The sequence below is a fragment of the Anser brachyrhynchus genome (assembly GCF_964034855.1).
Source record: "Anser brachyrhynchus genome assembly, chromosome: 1".
NCBI lineage: Eukaryota > Metazoa > Chordata > Aves > Anseriformes > Anatidae > Anser > Anser brachyrhynchus.
The window spans coordinates 55,199,914-55,223,694 of NC_137694.1; the positions used below are offsets into that span (position 1 = coordinate 55,199,914).

The 23,781-nt window shown below is 52.5% G+C and overlaps 1 protein-coding gene across 2 annotated transcripts; it reads left to right on the forward strand.

Moving 5' to 3' along the window:
• On the forward strand, window positions 1-23,250 carry CSNK1E (casein kinase 1 epsilon). 2 transcript variants are annotated; one of them, XM_080583245.1, is made up of 11 exons: window positions 1-291; window positions 4,303-4,390; window positions 10,323-10,433; window positions 10,596-10,744; window positions 11,421-11,649; window positions 17,850-18,020; window positions 19,613-19,761; window positions 20,270-20,462; window positions 20,552-20,691; window positions 21,081-21,146; window positions 21,687-23,250. In XM_080583245.1, the coding sequence occupies exons 2-10, from the start codon at window positions 4,315-4,317 to the stop codon at window positions 21,111-21,113; spliced, it is 1,251 nt and encodes a 416-aa protein (XP_080439371.1). In that variant the 5' UTR covers window positions 1-291; window positions 4,303-4,314; the 3' UTR covers window positions 21,114-21,146; window positions 21,687-23,250. The 2 variants fall into 2 exon arrangements, with proteins under 2 accessions (XP_080439371.1, XP_080439372.1); XM_080583246.1 differs by having other exon boundaries at window positions 35-66.
• The last annotated feature ends 531 nt before the right edge of the window (window positions 23,251-23,781 follow it).

The following is a 23,781-nucleotide window of genomic DNA, read 5'->3' on the forward strand; positions in this document are numbered from 1 at the left end:
GGAGGAGGGCCGGGGCTGCGCTGGGTGACATCAGTGGGTTTGGCTCCGGGGCTCAATGGAAACTGGGTGAGCGCCGGGCTGTGCCGAGCACACGCCGGCTGGAGGGGACGGCGAGCGGGCGGGGAGGCGGCAGGCAGCGCCGCGCCGCGCCGAGCCGAGCGAAAGGAGGGACCGAGCCGGGCACGGCCGCCGCCAGCCCTCCCCAATCCTCCGTCATCCTCCCCTCCGCGGCCGCCTGGCCCCCTGACAGCCGGCGGAGCAGCAGCCCCACACGGCCCCCTTCCCGCCTGGGTGGGTATGGGGGGCGCCCGCCTCCATCTTGGGGCGCAAACCCCGGGGGAAAGGCGGCCCCTCCGGCTCTTTGTGTGCGCCCGGGGAGGGAGGGGAAGGGAAGAAGGGAAGGGAGGAAGGAAGGAGGGGCGGGGAGGGGAGGGAGGGCAGGGCGCGATGCGCCGGGCCGGGGGGCAGCGGGGACAAAAGCCCCTTTGTGGGGGTGCGGGGAGGGGGGCGCCCCCGTTCCCCCTCCGCCCCGGGGAGGGGGGAGCCGGGCGGGGGGTGGGGGGGGGTCCCCGCTGCCGGGGCCCTGCATGGGAAATGGGGGGGGTTGGGGGGGTCCCAGATTGGGGTCGGTGGGATGTGCCCCCCCCACCACACCGCCTTTGTGCCGGGGGGGGGGGGGGGTTTGGGGTTTTGGGGGGATAGGGGGGAATGGGGGCCGCGGCCGGCAGGCGGGTGGCGGGGGGGTGCCGAGAAGTTGGCTGCCCCTTCCCGGGGGGTGGCTGCTTTATTTGTTATTTTTTTTGTTGTTGTTGTTGCCTACCCGGAAAAATAAAAGCCCCGGTACGGCCGGCTTTCGGAGTGTTTTGCCTGTAGGGGGTGGGGGTGTAAGGGAAAGATTTATTTAATTTCACCCCCCCCCCCTCCCCCCCACACCCCGTTTTCTTGTTTGTGGCTGTTTGTTCCTAAAATGTAGGCTTCGATGCTGGGTGGCTGTTTTTTTTTTTTAATTTTTTTTTATTTTCTGCCCCCCCCCCATCTTATCAGCTGCCAGACCCTCTCCTTTTTGTAAGTGTGAAGGGGGGGGGGGGATGTTTGATGTTTTGCATTTCAATCAGAATGCGTTTTTTTTTTCCTTTTTTTTTTTTTTTTAAACCCAGTTCAGATGATCGTGTCGCCAGCCTCTTCCTTTATTCCCTTCACACTGGTGCACACACACACACACACACACAAAAAAAAGCCGTGCACAGCCTTTATGGGCAAAGCAACCCCCACTCCCCACACTTCCCCTTCAAGCCGGAGCGGTGCTGGGCTCGGCAGCCTCCATGATGCAGCTGCTGAACTCGGCCGCCTTCGTTTGGTTTTGTGTGGCCTTTGGTAGCCCACGTACCCGCCGCCTCGCTCCCCACCTCCTCAGGTGGGGCCGGGATAACTCTTCCCCCCTTTGAAATGGTTGGCAGCGCCTTCGCCCGGCGTCGCCGCCGACACACCGGTGTGCGATCGGCTCCGTGGTGTGTTTATATAATGGCCTTTGTGCGCGTACGTGGGTATTTTATATTATATAAAAGGGGATTGGTGCAAAATGGTGCGTGTGTGTGGACCGACACGGGCGGCTGCATAGTATTTTATTTTTTTTTTTTTCTTTTCTGAGGCTGTGTAGTATGTTGTAGGTGTCTGGGTAATGTGGATATTAACGTATGCAAACGCTCATGCAGAGCACACGCTTGCTTTAAGGTTGTATGCGTGTTAATCCCGTATGGAAAACTAAATGGTTTAACTAAATGATTGCCCTGCAGCCCCTGGGAGCGCTGCCTTGGCTGGAGAGCGCAGCAAGAAGGGTGGCAGCGCAGGGGAGTTAAAGTCTGCTGGGGGGTGGATTTCTGAAATTGCCGCATCTATAAATAATATATAGAGTGATATAATTGTAAAATATTAGGACGTAAGTCCTCGGTGCAAAGCCCCCGTTCTTCTCTTTGCGGTAGTAGACCTGAAGGTGAGGTAAGGGCAGGAGCTGTAGGGGTGCGCGTGTGGAGTGGGAGGCAGCCAGCGAAACGCGGCGGATGTTGGGACTCCTGCAGCAGTTGGCGCCGGGGGGTGTCTGCCCCCCTCGCCACGAATCCCCGCTGTCCCTATCTGGCCATCGAATCCCCGCTGTCCCCATCAGGCCATCATCGCCGCCCAGGTTCTCCGGGCGCACTTGTGTGCGTGCTGTGGGGGGAGATAAGGCAGGGTGACAGCTGTGTGACTGTGATTTTTCACTCCATTATCCTGCTTCCCGCTTCCACCCCCTCACCCCGGAGCATTTTTTTTTTTTTTTTTTTTTTTAAGATTCCCCTCTGGAGCCTGTTGCTCAATCAGCTAGGAGGGCTGCTGCCCTGCTGTGCGAGAAACCCTTCTTAACCCAGCTGTCCCAGAAGGGCAGGACCGTGTTTAGCCTTGGGATTGTGGCGTTGCCGACCGGTGTCACCGCGCCCCGGTGCGATGGGACCCCACTGGGACCTGTTGCCGGCCCCGTCTTGGGTTGGAAGTGCTCCGGGTGGCCCCAAAGGACAGAGGCCGGAGAGCCGTCTTCATGGCGGTGGCGTGATGGGCTCCTGGGGACGCAGACCTTTGATCCCTCGTTGGCGTAGGAGGCCGAGCACCTCGGCTGTGCGTTAACGTGGTTATACGGAACAGCAGGCAGCGGATACAGATCATGCCTGCTTGCTGCGCCCTCGCCCAGGTACGCCTGCCGCCTGGTTCGCTTCCCAAGGCTCTGCCTACATTCCTCGGAGTAAGACAGTCAGAAATAGCCACAGGGTTTTGTAGTCTTCAGACGCGCAGAAACCCACATGCATAAGTAAGTACTAGGTGAGGGGACTCCACCTCCCAGTGTTTTTGTGTGTGGTTTCTGGTGGCAGAGCTCTGCTTTCAGGGTTCACAATGTCCCCTGAATGCCTTGATAGGATTATTTCCCCGGGCGGACGTCCCTGCAGCTCGTCTGTTCCTCTTTCTGTAATCCCATCTCCTGGGGCAGGAGGAGCAGCTCCGGGTTTATGGTGTGCCCAGAATCCCATAGCTGGGATTATTTTTTTTGTGCGTGCGTCTCACAGAGCCATCCCTTCCTCCCTCCTCTCCCTCGGTGATGCTTCCTTCCCAGCGGGCTGCAGCGAGGGAAAGTTCCTCTCACCTACTTGTGAAAACATGAATCATTCCTCACCTTTCCTGTCCCCAACAGACTCTGTGTCTGCGTTTTGTACGCTAATAACGTGGCATTGCATAAATCAGGAGTGTGGCGAATTCCTCTGAAAGGAACCGTGCTCGCTGCCTCGGGAAGAGCCGTGGTTCCTAGGACAAGTTGGTGGCCGTGAAAGGGGCGAGGGAAATGGGGCAGCTAATGGGGGAGCTGCCGGACCAGAGGTGTTTGCTGCAGGTTGAGGTTGGATGGGGGACATGCTCCATGGCTGTGGGCCTTCTACCTTAGTGGGTTTTCTCTGGAAGGTGAGTAGGCTGAGCCTGGGGAAGGCAACCGGGTACAGCAGGTCAAAGGGTTAGCTAATCCCCTCGGGCACAAGGATGGGGGAAGGCCCCGGCTGCTGAAAACAAGCAGTTGGCTCACCTGGGGGGGTAGCACAGGCGGGGAGGCTCAGCCAGCTGCGATCCCATCAGCAGAGGTGCGGGGAGATAAGCAAATGGTGTTGTTCCTCCTCAGCACGCCCGGCTCTGCGCGACGGCTCCTCCCTGTCCCCCGTGCCAGCCCCAGCCCAGGGGCGGCGGAGGTGCTTGCTCCTGGCAGTCTGTCTGTCTGTCTGTCTGCCTCTCGCAGCCCCTGGTTACGCTGCTGCTCTGCCATTGTGGTGCTGGTGTGGTGTTGGGCCAGAGGGAGCTCCTTGTCACGGGACGGAGCACCCTTTCTGGTGTTTCTGGTGCTAGAAGTGACCTGGTGCTGGTTATTTTAGGTGGCCATGAAGGGAGAGGGTGCTGCTCCTTGTGGTGTGAAGTGGTCGCCCTCTAGCACCTTTTTAAAGGGCTTTCCTGCCCCAAGTCTGAACAAAATGGTGGGAAATGAGGCTCAATCTTTCTGTGTTCCCATGATGTTCTTGAAAGGGTCGCGTTCCTGCAGCATTTCTAGCTCCCGCTGTTCCTGGACATCCAGGCGGTGAGGATAGTGGCTGTGTAAGGTGAAACATTTCGAGTTAAAAGCTGTACCCAGCCTCTGGAGCGAGTACTGGGCGAAGCGGCGAGGCCTATTCTGTAGCCTTCCACGGGGTAGCGATTCAGTTCCTGGTTCTGCTCTGACCGTGTCTTCTGCCCTTCTTTCCGCAGCACGCCTGAACCATGGAGCTTCGAGTGGGGAACAAATACCGGCTGGGCAGAAAGATCGGCAGCGGTTCTTTTGGAGACATTTATCTAGGTGAGCGCGAGCCTCTGTGTCCTTCCACCTGCAAGGTGGTTTTCTCTCAGTTGCATCACTGTTCTCGTTTTGTTTGCCTGTTGATATTTTTAGGTGCCATGTAAGGTTGGACGTGGTGGAGGAAGGGGGGGGGGGGGGAAAGCTTCAAGGAATACTTCCAGTTGCTGCAGGTCCTCTGTTGGCACAGAGGGTGGGATAAACTCCACCTTGCCTCACAGATACTGGAGACGCAGTGGTGTTTGATCAGGCTGATCTAGGTTTGGACTGCTGAGGGTGTATTTGTCATCCACCCTACTCCAACTCTCACGCCTCCTTTTCCTGAGCTTGGGTGTGTGGGTATAAACTCTGTCAGTGGGTGGTGGAAAGGGAGGAGGTGGCCTTTCCTTCAGGGTAAGACGAGTAAAGCGATGGGAAGGTTGATAGTGGAAGAGGTGGTCCGGCACCTGTGAGAGAGGCCTGAGACAAGGAGGTGTAAAACAGGTCGGAGAGGCTGGCCTGGTTAAAGTCCTGGGACCCAGATCTGATAGGTCTGTGATGGGTGGGGTGGGATTTAGAGTTACCATCTGGAGTGACCTGAGCTGGGAGCTGCAGGGGGTCAGTGGACGAAGCCTGTGAAACTCTGGGGTTTCCTGTTACCACAGCACTTGGGGAGAAGTTCCTCCGAGCCAGCACGCTGACGTGTAGATGCGTTCCCTGATGCTTTGCCCGCTGATGATGTTACTGGCTCAAACCATGTGGGGCTGGAGTGGCGAGACTATCCGGTAGCCCGAAAGAGCCATTCAGGAGAGCTGGGCTGGCTTCACCTCTTGTCCAGTTCCCACCATTACCTTGTAAGCTGCAGTCCCGCAGGCCAGCAGAGTGATTGCCCTCTCTTCCTGGTGTTTGCACCCTTCGGGTACTTACAGATGGTTATCATATGCTCCTTGGCTGTTTGTTTGCTCCGTGGAGCCCTGTTTTGCTTCCCACTACATCCACTGCTCCTCGCTGTTGCTGCTCTTTCAGTTTTTCCCAGTTTATCCATCTGCTGAGCAGCTTGGAGCCTCCACAGCGTTTTGGGTGTGGCGTTTCCAGCGCTGGGTCCAGGAGGGGCACCCTTGGGTGATCCGTAACGCGGTGCCTCTGCATAGACCGCTTTGGGTCTCCTTGGCTTCCCCCATCACCAGCGCTGTATCACGTTGCAGAGCTGGCCCCAGCGCGCTGTCAGCTGTATTGTGCGAGGTCTCTTCCAGGTTCTGCAACATCTCCGTCCCTCCCCAAGTTCCCTTCAGTGAATGCCTCTAGTTCAGGTTACTTCTCCCTGTTTTGTAAATCACCTTCTGTTTTCTACCTCTGGCTTTTATCTCCAGTTCTCTTTTGCTTTATTATTCTCTCTTGATTGGTGTTGGCGGCTCCCCTTGATTAAGTATCCTGTGGGAATCATCAGTAACGGGCTTTGTTGCCACCTTTATCCAGAGCACGAACAAAGGTGATAAATAATGGATAAGGGATCCCAATTCCACCGTGTGCTGCCTTCGCTGCAGCCTGTTCCTCTGCGGCCCTTCAGCCAGTCAGTGTCTCAGGCGCCTGGGTAATGCCCAGGTGCTAGGGATCGAGGGGGGATGATTTCTTAGCCCAGACACAGCCTTTTCCGCTCCTGCTAGGGCTTGAAGCCTTCCTGACCCCCTCTAAGGCAGTGGAAGATGTCAGGATCTTGCAGAACATCTGGGATACGTGTGGAGAAAGGAGGGAGGTACCGAGTGGAAAGGCCCGATGCTGTATTTCTGCCTCATAGAGCTGGTTATAGATGCACACAAAGGGGGCATGGAAAAGTGGCTCAGGTGGAGGGGTTGGCCCGTAACCGAACAACACGAGGGGCAGGGGAAGCTCCGGTGCCGTGGTGTGGCGAGCACAGGGTGGCTGGGTTCAGCCGAGTCGCTTGAACGCAGTATCAAAGCCCTTGTGATGCTCATTGAGGTGCGAGCCAGCCTGTTTTGAAGCAGCGATAGCGAGACTTGGTGGAGCCGGTGTGACTCCCCAGCCCGGAGGGATCAGGCTCGTAGTCTGTGGCGGTGCGTCTGGAGGACGCTGAGGCTCCCGCTGGCCTCTCGCCGCCTGCTCTGCTGACAGGCGGGCTTGCTCGTGGGGATGTCTCCCCGGCACCGCATCCAGCTCCCGGTTCTCTCTTGATAGTGGTGGGGAGCTGGAGCAGAGAGGGATGAGCTTTGTGTCTGAAGGCGAGCGCGGGCTGTGTGGTGTATTCCCGGCTTCCCTCTTTTGGGGTGTCGCTGCCTCGGGAACCGACGGGTGCTGCGTGCTCTGCTCCTTGGGATTCGTTTCTGGGTTTCCTGTCAGAAGGAGACTTGCATTTCCACACGGGCGCACACAAAGGGGGGACTGTTGCGAATCTCAGGCTGGGGCTCAGACAACAATGTCTTGCTTTCGTGCTCCACCTCGAGGGGTGTGTGTGCCGAGGGGGTTCCCCCTGCGTTGGCGTGGGGATGGGGACTGCGACGGGGCTGCCCGCAGGCCTTGGCTAGCCCGGTTGCCTCCAAAAAGGCTCAACCACGGGAACAAAACCCATCTCGGAGAAGAGCCGCTTTGTCAGGGTGGCGCTGCTGGACTCGTACAGATGGCCGGGGCTGGGGTCCACCCGGGGAGCCCTTGGGGTGAGCGGAGGGGGCGAGGAAGGAGGGAGCGCGCTGCAGACAAAGCATGCCGGGACACGGCGCTGCCTTTGGACAGTTCCTGGTTGCAAGCTCCTCCTCGCTGGGAGGGGAGCGCGTTTCCTTTGTTTCCTGGCCTGTTAACTCTCTCTCGCCCTCTCTGACTTCTCCCATCTGCTCGCAGCCCTCCTTTCTTCCCTCTTGGAGCTGGCCGGAGGGGAGCGGGGCGGTGGGGAGAGCGGGGAAGGCGCCCGTTGTCTCGCCCGGTGCGGGAGGAGGGTGGCGTTTGCCGCATCAGACGCGCGGCGAGGCCTCTCTTAAAACCAGATCCTGTTCAGCAGGTGACATCCTCTGTCCCCGGGGCCCCATTTCAAACAGCTCGTGATGAATGAGTCGCGTTTGCGCAGCCCCCACAGCGGAGCGAGACTGGGGGCGGATGTTAGGAATTATCCCCGATCCTACGTACGTCTCTCGACTGGCTGAAGCTAGGCAGGCTCTGCCGCGTTCGTCTGAAACGTGGGGTTTTTCAGGCTGGGGAAGGAGCGAGGAACTGTTGCTTTTGTATCTGCGCCTTTAAAAAAAGATGGTGGTTAAAGCGTGGAACAAAGGATCAGAGAGGATTCCCTCCTGGATCCTGGTAGTCGCTGTCTCAGTAGATCTCTAACCCCAAAAAATAAATGATAGAGGGAGCAACCTGAAGATATTAGGGGTGGGGGGCTGGCTGAAGGTCTGTGACCCCCTCAGCAAAGAACAGCCCCTTATCAGACCTGATTCATCCTACTTTTGCTGTCCCAGGCCACGGGGGAGCGTGCTTCCTCTCGGAGACTGACACCTGTGTCTGGGCTATCGAGAGCGTGGGGCTGGTGGCCGCGTTGATCACTTGAGTGCCACCCTCACGTTTTGCAGGATCTAAGCTTTCATAATGACCGATGCCCCCCCTTCCACACACACACTGGCACCCCTTCCCCGTTGCCACTTTACGCGCTCACAGATGGGCCCCCCCCGCCTGCACGCAGCCTTGTCGATGGATGCATTGTCATCTTCCTAAACACACGTGGCGATGGGGAGACGAGAACGCGTTCGTCTTTCCGCTCTTCAGCTTTGGGGGTAAGGTTCGTTGAAAATGCTAACGCTGCCAGAAGTCAACAGGAGTCATCGTTTCTCGTGTGTCAGCAGATGGGCTAGGAGAGGGGAAAAAAAACCCCCAGGGGATGCACAAGGGAGCCGCTGTGGAAGATTTGGAGGAAAATCTTCACAAAGGCAGGGGAAAGAGAGAAGGGAAGGAAATGCTCTTGTCTTTCTGGGTATCCTGGGTGTTCCCATGCTGAATGTGGCCCTATGGTTGAACACCCATTTAAAAGGTACATAGCTAGTCCAGGGCCACGTCCTTACTGTGATCTGAGCCCCTTTTACTGCTCCTCTTTCCCTGATCTTTGTAAGAAGGGTCCTGTGGTGGAGTGAAGGGAAATAATAGGCTTGGTTGGCTGGCCAGCAGGTTTTTAAGTGGAAAATAGCAATCTTCTTTTTTTTTTTTTTTTTTTTCAAAAGTCACCCTTGGAAAAACAGCTCTAACTATTGGGGTGGCTTTTCCCCCTTCCCTTCGACTGGCTCTTGAGTAAAAACCCTTATTAAATTCATTCCATTGCTCCTCCTTCCCCTCCCTCAGAGCACCCTAAATAATTCCTCTCCCTCCTTGGTGTTTACAGCCTTCAAATATTTGCAGACTGTTGTCATGTCCCATTCTTCTTCCCCACCCTTCTTAGTTGTATCTCTTGTCTATGTTACATATTTAGCTCTTTTAATCTTTCTTAGTAAATCAATCCCTCTAGGCCCTGATCGTTTTTGTTCCTCTCTTTATAATTCCTAGCAGCTTGTCTGTCTCGACCTGACACTGTAGTATCTAGATGACGTCTTTTTGCTAGCAGGGAGCTCTTGGCTAACTCTGTGTACAAGCAGTGCCTGAACCCCTCAGCAGGAGATGGATCTCATTTAGGATCCAGTGGGAGAAGGGATTTAGTTGCATGAACTGTTCCTTTTTTTTTTCTTTAGTCCCTGGTTCTGAAGGAAGTGTGTAAAAGAGGATGGATAGAGAGATATATCTGCGGCTGTCTTTGAGGACTTCTTTAAGACTTTCAGAGCCTTAACACAGGGATCGGGAGGCACGAATTAACCATACCTACCAAAGTGTGCTGTGGGTTTCCTACAAAACACCATCTCTGACTCCAGCTCACGTTCCCCATGCGTGTTCTGGAGCAGTTTACTTTGGGGGAGTTCACAAGCAGCTGGTAATCTGAGTTGTGCTCGAGTGCAACTTTTAATAGTCCCTGATACGAGGAAGGGCTTGTTTGTGTGTGAGGCAGGCGCGGGAAGGGGGAGAGAGAAGCAAGTCTTGAGTGTCATTCCCGTGACCTGTGGCAGATCTTCATTCTTTCCATTTTAGGATGATGTGAAACATCTGGAATCCTCCCCGCTAATACTAGAGAAGGATCAGCCTGTTCCTCCTTTGGCAGCGCGCTTTGGGACTAAAGTGCTGGCTTTCGTGGCTGGCAGCTCGCTCCTTTTTAGAAGGAAGCACGCGGGGAGGTGCTTTTGTGTCACCACAAACCATCTAGCAATACCTTCAACAAAAGGCGTCTGAGTAGCTTAATTCAGTTCCGGACTCAGTTTATTTCTTCACGCTTCTAATTTTGGATGCAGCAAATGTTTTTGTGTTGGCAAAAGATAAAGGTATTATTAAAGCCCTCAGGAGAGGGAGAAGCTGGAGATTTGGGAATTGTCTGTATCAAGCAGGTCAGGGCTGTAGAGAAACCAGAGGTAGCAGGGAATGTTAGCAATGTCTCCTGAACCCATTGGTACCTGAGGTAACCGGTAATTTTTCTAGGGAATATGTAGTCCATATCCCTGCCTGGGAGCTGGCTTGGGTTTAGGGGGCTGAGCGTATGCTCAGGGACAGCTAAAACTTGTACTCGGTTTTGTTTCTGCTGATGCAGGCTGTCCTCTCAAAGTCTGGCACTCCTTGAGATAACGAGGCAGTTTACGTGTCGTAGAACTGTTATTCTAGCCCAGCTGCAGGGGCAGGGCTGGTTTACTAGTCATGTGCCTTCCTCTGGACATGTCTCTGCAAATGGCAGGGCTGGAAACTTGGTAGGAAGTGGCCGAATCCCATTTGTGTTGCAGAGAATAAATTTCAGGGCAAGTCTTAAGGTTTGGGCATCTGTAAGGGCCTTGTTAAAATGGTTAACGTCACTGGAAGCCTCTTCAGTCTTCATTTTACCCTCATGTCTGTGCAGGAGCCAATATTGCAACTGGTGAAGAGGTGGCCATCAAACTGGAATGTGTCAAAACCAAGCATCCCCAGCTCCACATCGAAAGCAAGTTCTACAAGATGATGCAGGGAGGAGGTGAGCTGGGGAGGAAAGGATGGGGCTGGGGGAGCGGTTGAGGGAGGAAATTATTCTGGAGGGCCTCAGGAAGAAAATGATTTGGTGTTACACAGAACCCTCTCAGCGGGGAACGCGGCAGTTTTCCTCTGTTCTGTGGGCTTAATCTTTCTGTTTCCCCAGTGGGCATCCCCTCCATTAAGTGGTGTGGAGCGGAGGGGGACTATAACGTGATGGTGATGGAGCTCTTGGGGCCGAGCCTGGAAGATCTCTTCAACTTCTGTTCCCGCAAATTTAGTCTCAAGACAGTTCTGCTCCTAGCAGACCAGATGGTGAGTTTCCTCTGAAGCATTTGTGCCTACTCTCCTTTTTCCATGCCTCTTTTATCTTTTTCCCCATCACTGTGCTCAAGAAATGCTGTACCCCAGGCTTTTGCATTTAGCAGCAAGTGGCTGCCAGGTTTTTCTTTCTTGATGAAGCTGGAGGCCTGGAACCTAGGCACTGCTGACTTTCTCTAATCTCTAGCCCTCCTTCCTTCCTCTTTTGCTCATCCTCTGTTAGTGTTGCATGCGTAGATACTTTTACTGGCATGGTAAACAGCTGGTATTGTTACCCACCTTGAGTAAACTGCGCCTGCCCTGGGCTTAGGATCCTTAGCTGCTCTGGACCCTCTCCTTTTCCAACCTGGCTTAGTTTGAAAGCTGACTGGTGTCAACCCTGAAGCTCAGAGTTTTAGTCCGTGCAAAGTCTCTTCCATTCCTTCCTTGTGGTGCTAGTGGTGACCTCCCCAGGCTGAGGACTGTGCTGGTGTGCAGGGTCGAATTCCATCTCCAGATCCTACTGCCTCCAGAGGGTGGGAAGGGTTGTCTTTTCCTTGGCTGCCATCTCTGATATTCTCTGTCCCTTTTCCTGCTTTGACAGGGTATGGTATCTTTATAATGGATGCGGCTATGATGAGCTTTCTTTTCACTTCTCACTTTTATTTTATTTTATTTTTTCCCCTTCCAGATTAGCCGTATTGAGTACATTCATTCCAAGAACTTCATCCACCGGGACGTGAAGCCAGACAATTTCCTTATGGGGCTTGGCAAAAAAGGCAACTTAGTATACATCATTGATTTTGGCTTGGCCAAGAAGTACCGAGACGCCCGGACCCACCAGCACATCCCTTACCGGGAAAACAAGAACCTGACCGGCACAGCCCGTTACGCCTCTATCAACACCCACCTGGGAATCGGTGAGCCTGCTGTTGCTCCTCGGTGGGGCTTTCCACGGGACACAGCGTGTGTCAGGTGCCGGGGGGGCAGCAGATGTTCTCCTGAAGGTTGCAAAGCCACCTCCAGGGTTTGAGTCACTCGCAGCTGGGTCCTGTGCCTGGCTCTGCTGCTGGCCTGCGTGCAGGTGGTGGGCAAATAACTTAATTGTTATGCCTGTGTTACATCCCCTGCCTTCTGCATCCCTCTGAGCTCCAGAAAGCAGAAATTGTTTGCTGGTATGTGTTCGTGCACTGCTTAGTACAGCAGGGCCCTATTTCAAGCAGTGAGGCTGTGACCCCCTTGAGTTCACTGCTCCTGACTCTGCCTTGTGCCATTTTTGCAGGCTGGTAGATGTGTAAGGAGGCATCGGCAGACGCTAAGCCTTTAGGGATACGTGCAACTGAAACCTCTCTTGTCGACTCCTTAGTGCCTGCATCAGTGATGAGTTTGTAGCTGTCAGGAGGATGCAGGCCCACCACAGAGTGGTGATACTCCTGTTAGCCACCCCTGAGGATGGGGACAGCAACGTGCTGGAAATGCAGAAGAAGCTGAAATGAGGGGAGGTTTCCTTTGGCACAAATATCCAGGTTTTGTGATAATGAGGGTTGGCTTTCACAGGCCTTTAAAATGCGTGGGTGTTTTAACAACACTCTCCCGTTCACCTCTGAGAGAGAATATGAGGCGGCTCTAGGGAGACAGGGCTCTGCCCTGAGCATTTAAGGCTACTACAGTGGTGATAAAGCAGGGCTGGGAAAGAGTGCCGGGAGTTCAGCCGGGTCTCATACTGGTGACAGGCTTTGTAGACACACTGCACAGGGTAATCCGCAGGGCACTTAACCTCCTGAAGTCGCCCAAGCTCTTGTCCAGGGAACGAGCCCCGATGCATAACACCTGGTTGCTGTGAGGAACAGAGGTGAAAACCTCTTGCAGTTTTTTCTCCCGTTCCCTCACTGGGTACTTCTTTCTGTGTGACCTCTTTGTCCCCGCCGTGAGAGTTTCGTGTTTACCACAGGGTTCGTTCTGAACAGGCTGGCGTTGGTCTGCTACTGCCTGGCACATCTGAGCAGCAGAAGCACCGAAACTGCCTTGCTGGCAGATTCAGGAACGCGGCTCAGTTTGCATCTGGGAGACCTTCTTCAATGTATAATCTGGGAGTTTGAAAATCCCAACAAAGAATTCTGATATTTTACACTAACAGCTTCCACAAGACTTCGTGTCCTCGTATTCCTAGGGAAAGCTTTTGCTTCTCGCCTCCTGCAGATGTTTTCTCAAAAACATCTCTAGAGCCAACACTTGACCTGCGGAAAAAGCAGTTTCTCCCTGTCCTCCTTGCTTCCTACTGTATGGCTGTACACTGAAACGACTTTATTTATATTGAAACAGGGACTGCTGTGTGTTGAGTGGACTGTGACCTCCCGACTTCTTTCGTGTAGTAAAAATAGCTCTTGTGGTGCTCCCCGGGTTGGTCTTCTGTATTTTGGCTTGACCTGCTTATATATAACTGGCTTTCCATTGAATTCTCGGTCAAGATTTCCACAGCCATGGTAACTGCCACAAGGAGACATGCACAAAATAATTCTTACTACTATGTCTGTCGATTCTTCTGCGTGTGCCTGCCCTGTCTGAACTGAGCGTGAGAGGCTAGCTGTCTGGTTGTGGGTGTGGGTTGTTTGTTCTTGAACGGCTTTATTATTCACCCGACCCCTAACTTAGCCCTTTGCTACTGGTGCTTGGCTCGTGGGTCAGGATGAGCAAACATCTGAGCACTAATCCAAGGGCAAATTGCATGTGCCGTCAATCTGAGCGCAACAGTCACTTGCTCTCTTCGTGCCCTTTGCTTCTCAAATGCTGGGTGTGAGTTACTCAGTGCAGCAGGTCTCGGGCGCGTTATCTCCACGCTGCAGATACGTCACCTCTCCGTGATTCGGGGGAGCTGACCTGCCTGGAGGAGAGGGGCTGGGGGTGGCAGGGTGGCAGCTGGAGTTCCTCTTCCTCAAGACCTTAGCACGGGGTAAATGACAGACGTGTTTGTGAGTTAGCAGCATTGCCATGGGAACAGTCGCTCTGAATTTTTTTTGACTTTTCAGATACTAAATTCTCTGTCTTAGTGTTGCATTAATGCAGTTTAGGGAGAGGGAAGGAACCAGGTGCTGGGGTATTCGTGTGACGGGAATAGCAAATGAATAAATGCCTTTATTTGAATGTGCAAGCTAAGGGTTGGGCATTCCGATGTCTGGAGGAAACACATTCTTTTCCCAGTGACCGGGGGAAAAAGTAGGAGGCGAGATCGGGGAGGGCTTCCACAGCTGGAGACTTGCCGTTGGGGGAGGCTGTGGACTGTGCAGGCTTTGGTTCACGCATTCCAGTCAATTTTCACATGCTCTGGGGATGAGAGTCCCCTGCACCCTCTGGAGCTTGTGAAGTCTGAAATAGATGCCCAGGGGTGCCCAGGAGACAGCGCTGGGGGAAGCCTGGTGGGCTCCGTCTGGATAACAGGAGGCTGGGGGCGGGGGACGGTTCCTCCCCAAACCCGTCCCGAGGACGGCATCGGCGCAGGCTGCGCTGATCATAAATGCCTTCTGCTGATCCCGCTTTCTGCCGCCCATTTCAGATTTCTGTGCGCTTTTAAAGGCTGTCATCACACGGCGGGGAGAGAAAGGGGAAGCGTAGCCCCAGAATGTGCAGAGTCAGGTCTGAGTGCGTAATCAGGAAAGCATTGCTTGGGTAAGACTGCTCGTAGCCCGGCTGGCTCTAGCGAAGAGAGCTGTTTTTTATTTAGGGAGCCCAGCATGGGGGCAGCATTGCTTGGGGTGGGAGGGAAGCACCATGCTGGGGGGACCAGGAGGTGCTTCGAGCAGCGCAGAAACTAGTTTTGGCGTGAACCTGGCATCCGAGGCAAACAGTCCTCGTTCTCTTGTCTTTGCCCAAGCCTGTCTCCACCAGGTAACTCGCCTTCCTGCCACTCACCCCTGACTCGGCTCCCTCTGAGGACCCCGCGGTGCAAAGGGAGCTGCGGTGTGGGCTGGGATCTCCCTGGGAGTGGGAAGAAACTGGCACCGCGTCTCCGCGCCGCTCCTAAGCACGGGGGAGATCGCTTGCAGAGTGGGTTGGATTTGAGAGGCCGTGCTGGGCTGTGTGGGAAGGCAACCTCATGTTTTGTGTTGGAAGGGTGTGTGAGTGCGGAGCAGCGTCTTAGAGAAGTAGCAGTTCCCCGTCTGTTGTACGAGAGCTGAGAACTAAAATGGAGAGAGGAAGTGTGATGTGGCGTTGGAGGTTAGGCGCAGGTCACAACTGTAATCCTGCTCCTGAACTGGCTCGCTCTGCGCACGCAGTCACGTCACTCGTGTTTCTTTTTCTCTTCTCAATCTGTAGAGTGAGACTTTGGCCTGCTTCTCAGCGATACTTTGAGAGTTACTCAACGATTGTCGAGCTTCTAAAATTGAAAAGTAGTGATGTTAAATAACACGTCTCTGGTTCATAGAGGTGAAGTTTTTTTTCCTAACTCTAATTAATTACTCCATTTTGGCTGTCTAATGTTACCTACAATTCTGTGGCTGTTGGTATACAAGATCAGGTTTAAAAAAAAAAAAAGAAACAAACAACTGGAGATAGCTTAGGAATGTTTGACTCTGGAAATTAAATAGATAAATGGGATTTAGGAATGCTTTTCTTCACCATCACCCAAAGTTTAATCAAGGATCTTTCAGCTGGGGCTAGAGGTGAAAGAAACCTACAGTGTTTGAGGTCTGTACTATAATTAAGGTAGCTTGACAGCCATGACCCATCATGTCGGTGCTCCGGGCTCCTCACAGATTTGAATCTCGCTGACATTGTTTAAGTGGGCTACAATGACCAGATGTACCTGAGAAATCCCACTTCAGGGATACCACACAGCAAGGCATTTATCGTTCCACGTTTTAGTAATTGGATAACCTCCTTAGAGTTATTTTTCCTCTATCGTGTTGCTCGTTAAGGCACTGGGTGTGTGTCCGGTGTACTCGTGAGCCACCTGGTTTGGTTTTGTGACGCAGCTCCTTGCCTCCAGTAAGGCCTTGCAGCATCCCCCACTGACCTGGGTCTTCTTAACCCTCTGCCCAGTAGGTTTCTCTGGTTCCTGCCCTGTCTATCCCTACTCTAAGGGCTACCCCTACGCTCCAGACAGGGAACCGACAATTACAGGCTGTTAGAGCTACACCATGGATAAGTTGAGGGCTGGCAAATTGCAGAATCCGGGTTGCCCTCAGCACCTGTGCTTTCAGGCCCTGGATGTGTGTTCTGGCTCCACTTCCACAGGCTTCCCGTCTCAGTCAGGATGTAGGTTGTTATCAAATACGGTGTAGTTCAATTTATTTGATATGTGAGGTGTGTAATCGCAGTCCTCAGAGTATATGCAACCCAGCCTTCAGCCAAATGCAAAACGGTGTCTTTCCTTTCTCTGCTTCCCTCATAGCATCTGAGTGTCTGACAGCCAGCCCTGTAGTTATCTTTGGCAGCAGCCTGATGAGATTAGGAAGCATTAGCCCCTCTAAAGTGGGCAACTTGCAGTGGTGCAGTTATTCCTGCATGCTCAAAGTAAGACAGTGTGGGGATCAGCGGGGCTTCTTTCTCCTCCACTTGGGCCGTAACGTTTTTATGCCATTTCATGTGCTTTGCACCTCCTCTCAGTCCTGAAGTGATGAGCCCCTCCTCTTCTTCTGCAACCACAGTCTTTTTACTTATTTTTCTTCCCCTTCCCCTAATATATTTTAACTTGCCAAGCACCCTAATCCTCAAAAGCACAAAGAGGTTGAGAGGGATGGATACAGGAGGAAGAAAGGCCCGCAGCGTGTGCGGGTACATCTGGTCATCGGGGTCTGCGACCTGCTACAGCCTTTGGGCAGCGGCTCAGGTAGGCTGGCAGAGTGAGGGGTGCCTGCACCACTGCACTGGCCTTCGGACGGGGCAGGTGGCAGCAAGTAGCTGACACTGAACCCACAGACTAATACGTAGTCTGCAGCAACTTTCAGGACACGGCGCTGAATCCAGCAAGACGTGCTGTAGTAGTAGGTGAAAGCCCTGGATGAACCTCTTTAGTCTGTCTTCTTCCCCTGTGTTTTCCATCAAGCCATATTTTGCATCTTATCTGTTTAAGTTGTTCTCCTGAAGATGCAAAATACTTCCTCCAAAGTGTTTTGTATTTGGGAGGGAAGTAGGGCAACAGGGGCAAGAGCTTCTTGGCAAGACATGTAGATGAATTCGTACTTACGCTGGGGGAGCTGAGGGAATTGTCACAAGTTAACCTGTCCAAGTTGCTGAGCTTCTGTGTCAACAGCATCTTAAGTCAATAGTTTGCTCAAAATGGCTTGGTGATGCCAGAGAAAGAGTTCAACGTGAAATATTTTTGCTTGGGAAATAAAGTTTTGTGTTTTATAAATACACATCTAAAAGCAGGCCATTATAATGACCTATTAAGGGCAGTCCTTGCCCCAAGTAGCATTGTTGCTGGTGCCGGTTACACAGTCATTCCCATTTGGAGGGGAACCTTTTTGTTCAAAATATGCCTTTTTTCCTCTTCCTCTTGAAAAATGCCACCAGTCCGCCTCTGCACAGTATTACCTAACAATATTACTTGCTGGGCTTCTCTAAACTATGAGCACAGTTGTTTATCTCGAGAAGGGGTCACTAGTTCCTTGTTTTTGCCCTGTTTAAAGAATATCAGCAGATTAGCTGGAAGATGTGTTTGAAAGGGTAGTTTGGGGCTTGCTTCTGTGAGCTTTGTCTTTCCGTGACAGTCTCTGCCATGAGTAATCCCTCGGTTAGGTATCCTCCTGGGTGGAGGAGTGGAAGTGCCCTTCCTCTGTGACAGGGAAGAGGAAGCAGGCAGAACTGCTGCAGCACTTCTTGATGTTGGATTCTCTTGTGAATTAAGGCCTCTCCAAGGGAGGAAGGAGGTAGTCAGAGTAATTACCCGTTTATGAGTGGATTGTGCTGTGTGGGGAGAGGAGTGCTGTAACTGCAGTGTGAACACCCCTGTAGGAATTCGTACTGGAATTTCTTCTGCGAGTTTGTCTATCCCTACAGACCCAACAAAGAAGAGAGAGATGTTGTTTCTTGGATTCTGTGTTCACCTCCAAACCTGTGTGATTGCCAAAGCAGTTTTAGTTGCCACTCACTCCTTGCCCCGTGTAACTTCTTCCCACAGAACAAAGCCGCCGCGATGACCTGGAGAGCCTGGGCTACGTGCTCATGTATTTCAACCTGGGCTCGCTGCCCTGGCAGGGCCTCAAGGCTGCCACCAAGCGCCAAAAGTACGAGAGGATCAGCGAGAAAAAGATGTCAACGCCCATTGAGGTGCTCTGCAAAGGGTACCCTTGTAAGTGCTCCGATCTCGATGGCTGTCTTGTCTGGTGCATGGCTTGCTCTTCTGCTGAAACTCCCTGGAGTCTTGGGTACTGAAGGGCATGGCCCGGTAAGCCCAGACCCAGATGTGCTGCTGACACCAGTGAAGAGAAGCAAAAGAGACCCGTGATGATACAGTTCTGGCTCAGAAGTGAGAAACTTAGGTGTTTTGGTGGAGGGATGAGCCTTGCTTTAGTAAAGGCATGAGGGTGCTGGGAAGGATCTCTGAGAACCTCAGAAACAATCTGGGAAGGGGATGGGCAGTGAGGTGAGAAGGTGTGCAGATGATCCCGAGCTATCCTGGATGATAGGAATTAGGGCTGACCATGATGAATCCCAGAAATAACCAGGCAGCGGAGTGGCAAATGCAATCCTTCGTAGACAAATGTGGAATCCTGTATGTGGGGGGAGAGTAGAAGTCCTCATGGCACGTATAAAGCAGTAGGCTCTGAGGTGACAGGTGCCGCTCGGCAGGGAGCTGTTTCAGCTACAATAAGTGGTTCTGTGAAAGCATCAGCTTCGCACCGAGTGGCTACTGAGGAAAGTCAGTCAGGTGTTGGGAATTGCTAGAAAAGAAAAAGGCACAAACAATACATATAAACCCGTGGCCCACTCACACCGTATGTGCCTTGTGCGGCTCTGGTCCTTCCCTTTACCTCAGAAAGGGTGCAGGAGAACTGGAAAAGGCCCAGGAAAGGACCAAAGGTGTGATCAGCAGTGAGGTGGCTTCCGTACATGCAGCAAATGAGTGGGCTGGAATCCAGAAAGGAGATATGGTTAGAAGGGAGGTGATAGAAGTCTGCACTCCCTCTGTGCCTCCAGAAGTTTGGATGGGAGTGGACTCCTTTTCCAGTACACGGACTGAGGCCACCAAATAAATCTGGCTCCTGCCAGCTTCAAAACAAACTGATACAGTTCTTCACACAGCCGTTAGTAGACCTGTGGAACTCCTTCCTTTCCAGAAGATGTTGTGGATGCTTAAAGCTTACAGGAGTTCAAGGAGAGGCTGGACAAGTGTGTGGAAGAGAGATCCATGGAGGGTTATTAAATAATTAGAAACCATGTCCAGATCAGGAAGTCCCTGAGCTGAAAATAGGTGGAAGTTGGGCTAATGTCAATAGAAGTGTCAGACGTGCTTGCTCTGGGCTTCCTTTTTTGTAGCTGTCTACTTCTGGCTGCTGGACTAAGGAGGACCTCTGGTCTGAGCTGAGTACAGCTCCTCTTGCGCAAATTATGTCCCTGCCGCTCTCTGAACTGCATTGGTCATCTTTACACCACGTAGGCCTGGGTTCCTCACGTCCAGCAGACACAGTGACTTGCTGCCTCTTGCTTGAAGAAGCAGCTAGAAGAGAGGGATGTGTGAGCATTGCCTCCAGCAAAAATATGGATGGGATCTTCTTTGTGGCCAGAGCACTGCAGCCCTCAGGCTCTGTTTTCCTCCTTACCCAGCTCTGTGTTTGCACTGTCCTGGTCCAGCACGCTGCTGCTGAAAGGTTGTGGTAGATCCCCAGTGGGGCTGGGGGAACAAACGGTGTCTAACAAGCAACTGTTCTCTGCTCTTTCCAGCTGAGTTCTCGACATACCTCAACTTCTGCCGCTCGCTGAGGTTTGATGACAAACCCGACTACTCGTACCTGCGGCAGCTCTTCCGCAACCTCTTCCACCGCCAGGGCTTCTCCTACGACTACGTCTTTGACTGGAACATGCTTAAATTTGTGAGTGTGCATGGGGAAAAGACTGGAGGAGCATGGGCTGACTTGTGGCACGGATGTGGGGGAGGAAAGTCAGAGACTGCCTGTCACGTGTACTTAAGCCTAGTGAGCAACTTGAGAAAGGGGACCAGGTAGCGTAAAAAGAGGTAGAGCTGTTCTGTGGTGCTGAGGGGCACAGCTACCGTTCTGTCAGTGTGTCTGATGCAGCGTGTGTATCAGTAGATAGATCTCACGTTGTATGTAGGTAGAAGTAACCTTTCAGGAGAGAACTACAGCTGGAGATGGGACAGAAGTAGATTGCGATACCAGCAATAGTACCATGTGCTTTCTTCTTCATTTCTCCATGGAAGAGAATGAAGCTGCTCTGGGTGGAGTGGAAGATGGTGGGGCGAGCTTGTTTTGGGGATGAAGCTTTTCTTTCTTCTTGTGGTCAAGTACCCTGAATCTTCTGTCTGCTGCTACTGTCTCCCCTGCCTGACTGCCACATTTTGGTTTTCTCTCTCTGCCCAAGGGAGCAGCCCGAAACCCCGAAGACATGGATCGGGAGCGGCGAGAGCATGAGCGAGAAGAGAGGATGGGGCAGCTCCGGGGGTCAGCCACACGAGCACTGGCCCCTGGCCCACCTGCTGGAGCCACTGCCAACCGTCTTCGCAATGTCACAGAGCCCATGGCCTCCACCCCCACCTCCCGAATCCAGCAGTCTGGTGAGTCGGATGGGGGAGCTGCCCCTGTTTAACGACTGGATGCTGGAACTAGGCTGACGTTGTCGTCTTGCGTTTCTCTGCCCCAACAGGAAACACGTCCCCCAGAGCAATCTCCAGAGTGGACAGGGAGCGGAAGGTCAGCATGAGGTTACACCGAGGAGCTCCTGCCAACGTCTCCTCATCCGACCTCACAGGGCGGCAAGAAGTGTCACGGATTTCAGCGTCACAGGTGAGCCCCCGCTGCGATGTACGTGGCCTTGGCCTGGGTGTTAACAAAGACCGAGGGCCCTGCAGGTGGTTTTTGCTCGACTCGCTGGAGCTGACGTGAGCGCAACGCCTGAAGCTTCTGCAGCGCGCTGAGGGGAGTGGTGCCAGGTTATGGCTTCGGTCTTCAGTTGTGCTTTTTCTGCAGGCCATGCTCAGTACAGTGTTAGCTCTGCTTTGCTCAGAGAAAGCCTTCACCTGGTTGTCTTCCAGACCACAGTGGTTTGGAGAAGTGGAACAGTAAACCCTTGGGAGGGATGATATCCAGAGAGAAAAGCGCAGGCCCTCTGTTTTTGTGTCCTTCTTGCCTTTTTCTTCCTCGATCCCGTACATACTCCTTCTCTTCTTTTGCAGACAAGTGTGCCATTTGATCACCTTGGGAAGTGAGGAGCAATTGCCACTGGACCAGTGTTTGCTTAGGTGAGCCTGTCCTCATGCCTGGGATCCCACAAGGAGGGAATTGCTGGCACTAGGAATTAGGTTAAAGCCTTGAAGTTTTTGTGGGGGACTGGGGCCATATCCTTTCCCATTCACCTTACCGTAATTTAATGAATTAAATTAAAATGAGATTTTTTTTTTGGCTTCAGAAGGAAGTGTAAGGTTTGCTGCCAAAGCCTCAGGGATGAATTATCTTGGGCGTAAAAGTAGCTTCCATTTCTCCTGGAGGGTAGGGAGGGTGGAGAAGGTGCTGGGCTGGGGAGCCATTTTGTTAGTTCCTAATGAATGCTTTTCTGGCAGCGTGATGGTGGTGGGGAGGAGGGTGCTGAGCATGTATTAGAGTGTGAAACTTTGCACAGCTAGTCTCTTCTGACTGGACAGGGTAACTCTGAGGGGTGGCAGGGCTGTAGAAGGTGATTTGGTTTGTTATGCTTCAGCTGGTATTGGGAAGAGCTGGGAAGAGCCTTTTCTCCTAACTTTGTCTTCCTTTGTCTCTCTTTTTTTTCTTTTAAATCTCTCTAGTGTCTTCACTGTATTTTTCTTTTAAAAAACAAAAAATCCAAAAAAAAAAACCAAACAAAAAAGTAAAAAAAAGAAAAAATCATACAAAAAAAAAACACAAGAAATGAACGATTTTTTTCTTTTTGCCAACGACGAGGAGTCGAGCTGTGCCCCCGTGCTGGCGCGAGCCGTTTCCGAGAGGGCCGCCTGCGTCCCCCAGTGCGAGCACCTCCGAGGAGCTGACGACGCGGGAGCCGTGCAGAAACACCTCCGCTGCCCCCCTGGGCCCTACCGTTGCCTACCCCGTACCCTCTCCTGATTTATCTGCTCCTGGTTTTCTTTTTTTTTCCCCCCCTCCCCTTTGGGTATCTTCTGCTTTATTATTTTTTTAATCATCTTCAAGTCATATGGTTTCTAGCCATATACGTTTTAACTTTGCTCTCCTTTTTCTCCGAGGGCAGGGGGCGGGGGGCTTTGTTTGCTCTTTTTGTTTTGTTCTCTTCAGGCGCCTGGTGGGCTGGGAGGGAATCAGATCCCAGCCACGCTGGATGGTGGAAGTCTGATTTTTATTATTATAACAGAATTTATTTTCTCAAGCATTAAATTAATTTTAAGCTGTGAGGGGAATTGTGGCAACGGGCCTCATCGTTGACTCGGGCTTCCTTTCCTTGGGTGGCTTCTCTGCGTCTTTTTGGGCTGTCGGGGAGCGCCAGCCTTCCCTGCTCTGAGCGGTCCTCACGCGCCGAGGGGTCTCGGCGTAGGGGCGCCCGGCCACATCGAGGATGGGGAGGCAGGAGCTGGCATACCGGGAGATGAGAACCCACCTCCCATCCTGCAGCGGGGTCTGTCTTTATTTTTTTTTTTTTTCGTCTGGCTGTGCGTGTTTTTCTATTTTTTTTTTTTTGTATTTTAATTAAAACTTGTTTTAAATTCCCGCGGAGAGAGCGTGGGACTCGAGGAGAAGAGAGGGGTACGCAGAAACTGGAGCGTGTGGTGTTCGTTCGGAGCGGTGCCTCTTGCTCTCTCCTTCCCTCTTGCAACCCCAAGTAAGATCCACCGTATGTGCACAACCCCTTCCTGCCCTCTCCCCCTTCCTTCCCTCTTCCCCCCCCCCCCCCCCCCCCCCCCACTTTAGTTGTTTTTAAATTTAATTTAGGAATCCTCAAGCTGCTTGGTGCCGCTTGGGGCTTTGAAACACAAGGATCACCACTGCGACCTATGGCCTGTAGCAGACACACTGTCACTGGAGTGTGGAGCCGATGGGTTGTTGGCAGGGCGGGGAGGGTGGGGTTAGTCTTTTTGTTTGTTTGTTTTTATCCTTTCTATTTAACACTTTGTTTTTTTCCTCCCTTGTTTTTTTTTTCCTAATTTATTTACCCTTCTTACTGTCTCTCTTCTCTTTTTTTTTTTTTTTAATTAAAGAGCAAAACTTTTTATTACTTTGTAATTTAAAAAAAGAAACAAAAAAAAAACCTGAAGAACTTTGGGGGGGATTTTGTACTTTTTTCCTGTGTAAATATTGGACTTTTTTGAGCTTTATCGTGGTTGTTAATTTGAAGTAATAAAGTAGAAAATGATAAAGTGACGCCAGCATCCGTCATTTCTTCCTTCCTCGGCCCGCGAGCACGGAGCGCTGCCTCGCGGCCCAACCGCTCTCCCCGAGTTCCTGGAACGAGTTCGATCCCAATTCCTGGAAAAAAAAAGGCACCTAAAAATACGCCAGAGCTTATTTTTATGATCCCTGGAGCTGCGGGATGAACGTGGGGCACCGAGCCAGAGGCCATGCGGGACCACTCGCCTCATAGCCCTGAGCCCCTCACGGCCTGTGTATGGCCCTGGGGAGGGCAGCATGGGGTCCGTGCAAGCTCCACGCGGGAATAGCTTGGCCACAGGATTTGGGATTTGCGTTTTTTGGCTTTATTCCCCCCAAAAACCAAAAATGAGTCTGTGAGGAAATGGAAGGGCGGGGGGCGTGAGGGCAGGTGCCGAGCAACGCGTGAGGTGCTGCCCGCCACTTTGGCGTGCGCTAGCACCTCGGGAAGGTGGGGTCAGCTTCTTTTTTTTCCCCCGTTTCCTTATTATTTATTTACATTTTTATTTATTTATTTACCTATTT

Bases quoted from the DNA above. Each gene is read 5' to 3' on its own strand.
- CSNK1E (XM_080583245.1), top strand. From the start codon at position 4,315: ATGGAGCTTCGAGTGGGGAACAAATACCGGCTGGGCAGAAAGATCGGC. The intron at 4,391-10,322 runs GTGAGCGCGAGC...ATGTCTGTGCAG, and splicing joins TTTTGGAGACATTTATCTAG to GAGCCAATATTGCAACTGGT. The intron at 10,745-11,420 runs GTGAGTTTCCTC...TTCCCCTTCCAG, and splicing joins TGCTCCTAGCAGACCAGATG to ATTAGCCGTATTGAGTACAT.